Source organism: Chroicocephalus ridibundus, chromosome 17 (assembly GCF_963924245.1).
Source record: "Chroicocephalus ridibundus chromosome 17, bChrRid1.1, whole genome shotgun sequence".
NCBI lineage: Eukaryota > Metazoa > Chordata > Aves > Charadriiformes > Laridae > Chroicocephalus > Chroicocephalus ridibundus.
Genome location: NC_086300.1, coordinates 9,280,825 through 9,286,996, shown reverse-complemented (window position 1 = coordinate 9,286,996; position 6,172 = coordinate 9,280,825). Strand labels below are relative to the sequence as shown.

Here is a 6,172-nt window from a genome sequence, read left to right as displayed (position 1 = left end):
CTGGTTTTGGCTGTTAACTAGCAGACTAACTGCTGAGAGAATTCTCTGCCTCGCTGCCTCTTTGAGGTGTCTCTTCTGGCCACAGGATTTATTTCTTGGGCCTTTTTCTATTAACTCCTGTTTTTTCCTGCTTCTTAAGGAGAGTCATGAACCTCTTCTGCCACTTCAGATCTTCAGGCACAGGAAAACTATATTCAAGCATCAGAGTATATACATCATGCCCCAAAGACAGCTCTTACTATTTCAGTACTGCAAGGCTCCCCAGTCTGGTGCAGGTGGTACTATTTTATGTTCAGAACACCAGAGTGTTCTGTTATATCTGGACTCACACAGCATTACTTAAATCACTCTAGTTTCCATTAGGGAATGAGCAGCACAATTTGGAGCAGATAGACCCTATCTTCTCTAAACAGTGAAAAAGAGGAAGTTGAAGGGGATGAAAAAAAGAGGTCACAAGTAAGTGCCTTGTTTGTGATGAGAGCAGAGCTGAGCTTATGTTAGTAATGTGTAGGACCAAGCAAATGATAGATGTAGTATGCATAATCTGATTTTGAACTCTGGGTCCATGATGAAGTGCATAGATCCCGCAGTGTTTCACATGGCCTTATTGGACTTTCTGGAGAGAGATGATTTACTGACCATAAGATGGAATGAACTGATAGTTAGCATGTTGACAATGATGTTGATGTACATCTTGAGGGAAATAGTGAGTGTTGGTGTGTTCTTGGATCAATCGATCCCAGAGGAAGCTTTGTTAGTATTTCATGGCTTTTTCTGGGAGAGATTTAGATTTACGCCTAGCTACCCAAACTGTACTTATTCCTTTACTGAAACTCTCTGTTTACCCTGTGCTGTTGCTTAATTGCCCTAATTTGCGTTGGCTCTACTGATTTATTCTCAAAATTTCCCAGCATGCATTCTGTCATTCCTGTTCTCCTCATTCTTACTGTCCCACTTCACAGATGAGAGTCAAGCATGTCTGCATGTGAATGTGAACGTATGCTAACTTCAGAATCATGGAATCATAAAACAATTTAGGTTCAAAAGGACCTCTGGAATTCCAACATCCTTCTCAGAGGAGGGCCAAAGCTGAAGATACTTCAGCTTGCTCAGTGTCATATGAGGCTGAATTTTTATTATCTCTAAGGAGATTAATATCTCATTGGGTATTCTGTCACCAGTATGGGCACAGCTTCTATCCTTACTGTGAAAATAGAATTTCTTTATATCTAACAGGAATTTCCTGTGTTCCAACTTGTTCTCTATTGCCTCTAGTCCTGCCACTGAGTACCTCCAAGAAGAGATTGTGTCCAACTTCATAAAATCATAGAATCATAGAATCATAGAATCATAGAATGGTTTGGTTTGGAAGGGACCTTAAAGATCACCTAGTTCCAACCCCTCCTGGGCAGGGACATCTCCCAGTAGACCAGGCTGCTCAAAGCTTCATCCAGCCTGACCTTTAACAGATCTCCAGCTCCTCTTGCTTATTGAGGGAGCTGGTGGAATGCATTGCTGGGCGCTCTCCATCATCTTTGAAAGGTCCTGGAGAACAGGCAAGGTGCCTGAGGACTGGAGGAAAGCCAATGTCACTCCAGTCTTCAAAAAGGGCAAGAATGAGGACCCAGGAAACTTAAAGACCAGTCAGCCTCACCTCCATCCCTGGAAAGATGATGGAACAGCTCGTTCTGGGCGTCATCACAAAGCATGTGGAGGAAAAGAAAGCTATAAGAATTAGTCAACATGGATTCACCAAGGGGAAATCATGTCTGACTAATCTGATAGCCTTCTATGATGGCATGACTGGATGGATAGATGAGGGGAGGACAGTGGATGTTGTCTGCCTTGACTTCAGCAAGACGTTCAACACAGTCTCCCACAGCATCCTCATAGGGAAGCTTAGGAAGAGTGGGTTAGATGAATGGACAGTGGGATGGATTGAAAACTCTCTGAAAGACAGAGCTCAGAGGGTCATGATTAGGGGCACAGGGTCTAGTTGGAGGTCAGTGACGAGTGGTGTTCCCCAGGGGTCGGTACTGTGTCCAGTCCTCTTCAATATACTCATCGATGACCTGGATGTAGGGATAGAGTGCACCCTCAGCAAGTTTGCTGATGACACAAAGCTGGGGGGGTGGCCGACACACCAGAAGGCTGTGCTGCCATTTAGAGAGACCTGGACAGGCTGGAGAGTTGGGTGGAGAGGAACCTTTTTCTGGTTTAGCCATTGGTACATGACTGTCATAACCCCTGCTTCAGGGCTTTTTGGTTTTGGGTTTTTTAATTTTTTTTTCCTCTGCCCTATAAAAATCAGTAGACATTAGCTAGTGTTATTTCATTGTTCAGTGTCTCAGACAAAATTTTAGACATTTTCAGAGTTTCTTACTTCTACTCTGTATGGAATCACAGAGGAAACAACAGCATCCCTCCTCTTTCAGCGATTGCTTCCACTGGGAGGCTATCTATAATTTCTGGGTCAAATCTCATGAGACACTGAAAGTAAATAAAGTGGTCGATTTATCTGTGTTCGTATAAATCATGCAACTGACATAACAGCCTAGACTTCATCTGTTCCCTATTGATCATATTCTCCGGGATCAACTAAGGCAGTGGATTCCACTCTGATTTTCCACTACAGAAGGTTGAGAACAGTTTCGTTTTTAACAGTACAGGCTGAGGTATTCTTATTTTTGAAGGAACAATCTGAGTTAGCTACAAAAAACCAGACCCAGAGCTATAATTAGCTGGCAATTATGCTGTATCTGGGATGCTATGTGTACCTTTGTATCTCAATAAGCTTTATGTTTTTATATATAAGTCTCTTCAGAGCTAACCTTAGAAATCTTTAATGGGGTCCTTCAGACATGTTTGGAGGGCTTTTATATCAAATTGTATATGTCCTTGTGGTACTTCACATTTCCCTCATGGTTCATGCGATATACATGATATAACTTTAGAAATGTATAGACATAGAAACTAAAACATTGGCAATGTAAATGTCTATCCTGTAGCTCATAACCTAACATTTCTTTATACTGGATGTACAATATGATAGCATGATTCATTTGGCTTATTTTAGACCCATATCTTAGATGAGATAGGACTAGTAGTGCCTATTTATCTCCATGAATTATAAAGTAAAAATGGTGCTTGTATTTTTATAATGAAAAATTCTGAATTAAGTAGATGAGTTTCAAACAGTTAATTTCTAGAAACTCAGAAACAAAGCACCTGAACTTTTAGTGTCTTAAGTGGTGGTGTAACATATTGCTATGAATCTAAGCCTGTCTGGTTAGGTTTCATTATATACATTTATTGCAGGTGAATAAGGTTCATCTTTCCCCTGCAGAATGGATGGCAGGAATGAAACCAGTGTCATGTATTTCATTCTCCTGGGTTTTCCCACCACTGCTGAACTGCAGCTGTTCCTGTTCTCTGTTTTACTTCTGGCTTATTTATTAACCGTGTTGGAAAATTTCCTTATCATTCTCATCATCCGAACTAACCAGAGTCTGCAAAACCCCATGTATTTCTTCCTAGGAAACCTGTCATTCTTAGAGATCTGGTATGTTTCTGTCATTGAGCCAAAGATGCTCATAGATTTCCTCTCTCAAGACAAACATATCTCATTCCAGGGGTGCATGACACAGCTGTATTTCTTCGTGACTTTTGTTTGTACTGAATATATTTTGTTAGCTGTTATGGCCTATGATCGCTTCTTGGCCATATGCAAACCTCTCCGATATTCACTCATCATGAATCATCAGTTCTGTGCTCAGTTGACAGCTGGCTCTTGGATGTGTGGTTTGATCACTTCTTCCATCAAGATGAGCTTTATAGCCCAGCTCTCATTCTGTGATGTAGATAAAATCAATCACTATTTCTGTGATATTTCACCCCTACTGAATATCTCCTGCAGCGATTCCTCTTTGGCTGAGCTAGTGGACTTCATCTTGGCTCTGGTGGTCATCATGGTGCCTCTGTGTACTGTAGTCGCATCCTATATTTACATCATGTTCACCGTGTTGAAGATCCCTTCTTCTCAGGGGAGACAAAAGGTCTTTTCCACCTGCAGCTCCCACTTGACTGTAGTGATATTGTTCTACTCCACCACTCTTTTCACTTATGCCCACCCCAAGGTCATGTATACCTACAGTGCTAACAAGTTGGTATCAGTCTTGTACACGGTAGTTGTGCCACTTCTGAATCCTCTCATATATTGTCTCAGAAACAAAGAAGTCAGGTTTGCCCTGAGGAAGACCTTTACTTGCACAAGACACACCTAAGAAATCAACTAAAGACTTCTGGAGAAGATCAACTGGCAGTGCTGATTAACTAAAGTCAGGAGGTCCAGACCCTAGTCCATGCCAAAGTGAAACTCTACTATTCATGGACCCAGTAACCATATTTATTGAACTAGACCTTGATAAATCCAAGTTTGATCTATATATATACACTATGATTTTGGGTTGGGAGGGTTTTTTTGCTTATTTGTTTTCCCCCTATGATTCTACGTTGCCTACCTTTCTTAAAAGTCTTCAGCTGAATGACTGCTCCAGTTTTAAAAGGTTTGTCAATGCATGAAACTGAACCTTGGATTTTGTTTGCCCTAGATAGATTACTATGTCCAGAAAACATTGGGTGAGATTGTAAAATGCAGATATCAACATCTGATTCATTTACTCCGAGATTCTGTTATTGTTCCTGGAAAGAAATAGGCAGTGGAAAAGGATGAGTAATCTTAATTTTTTTAGATAGCTGATTTAGGATAAAATGAAACATTCTGTGAAGGAGGCAACTTTTCTAATACAGCAATAGATGGAGTATAATGTGAGTAGCTCATGTTGTCGTAGAGCTACAGCGTCACTTGGGCTCAGTCTGGTTCACACCAGGGCCCTGAATAATGTTATCATACCCAGGGCACACCAAATAATTCAAGATGAAATTCAGACAAAACTGACAGTATAGATCACTTCAATGTTTCCTTCAGGCTGCATGAGCCTTGGATCCAGCAGTATTACAGGAAGAGTCATGACCTTAAACTCTGACTCACAGCCTACAGTCCAAGTCTTCCCATTCCTTCCCAAGAAGGAGTCTGGAGACACAGCTGATGCGTCTGAGTTAAATACTGACTATTTGTGAGAAAATATGATTATCAGAAGTCTCTTTAGGTAAAAAGTTGCCTCTAAGAAATATACTCCATGCTCAGAATATCACATTGATTCAAAATGTTTAATACTCTGTAACAAATAAATAAAAAAAATACATTAAAATCTGTCAGATGAGTGCATATCTATATGACCAAGTTAAATGTAGGTTTGAAATTGTAACTGACACCATATTTTCTGATATTCTATGCTCTGTACTAGTAGGCTGCTTTTTTAGATTTTGCAGTTAATGAAACATTTAGTTTTCCAGAGAGGAAACCTTAAGACACGTGCTGGAAGCGTACTGTTGCTATGGATACAACTGATCCAATCAAGACTTTCTGAGGACTTAGCACAATTTTAAGCATAGGTGTCAAGAACAACTTGAAGTTAACCATACTGGAAAGCTATCACCAGAAATGTAAGATGCTGGCTGTATTCCAGGTATTAGCAGAAAATCTGCTACGAGAAAACAGGTAATTGACACAATATGAATATATAATACAATACAAACCATGGCATGGTAAAGAAGCCCCCCAAAAATCCAGTAGTTCTTTAGTTTTGCATTTGAGACCAAGAGCCACAGAGACAGTTAGATATATAAGCATGGATTCCTCAATAAAAAATCTAAAAATTAGACATCTAAGTTTAGTGTCTAATTAGATATCTAAGGCTCCTTTACTATTCATGGACATGGATTGTCACCCCCAGAGTACATTTATTCTATTTATCTTTAAGGTATAGATGTTATGAATCACTCTCCAGAAGTGCCTCTTTCTCTCATAGATTTTAAACATAGCCTGTAATGCCCAAATCAGGCTTGTGTGTTAGTTGTGGGTTAGCCCCAGCAGGCAGATAAGCCCCAACCATGCGCTTGCTCACTCTCCCCTCATTGAGATGGGGGAGAGAATCAGAAGGTAAAAGTGAGAAGACTCGTGGGTGGGATAAAAACAGTTTAATGGGTAAAGCAAAAGCTGCGCACACAAGCAATTCAAAACAAGGAATTAATTCACTGCTTCCCATCAGCA

At 40.4% G+C, this 6,172-nt stretch overlaps 1 protein-coding gene across 1 annotated transcript; it reads left to right on the top strand.

Moving 5' to 3' along the window:
* The first annotated feature begins 3,347 nt into the window (after positions 1–3,347).
* Positions 3,348–4,283, top strand: LOC134524775 (olfactory receptor 6Y1-like). The gene has a single exon (XM_063354934.1). The coding sequence runs from the start codon at positions 3,348–3,350 to the stop codon at positions 4,281–4,283; it is 936 nt and encodes a 311-aa protein (XP_063211004.1).
* Positions 4,284–6,172: the final 1,889 nt, after the last annotated feature.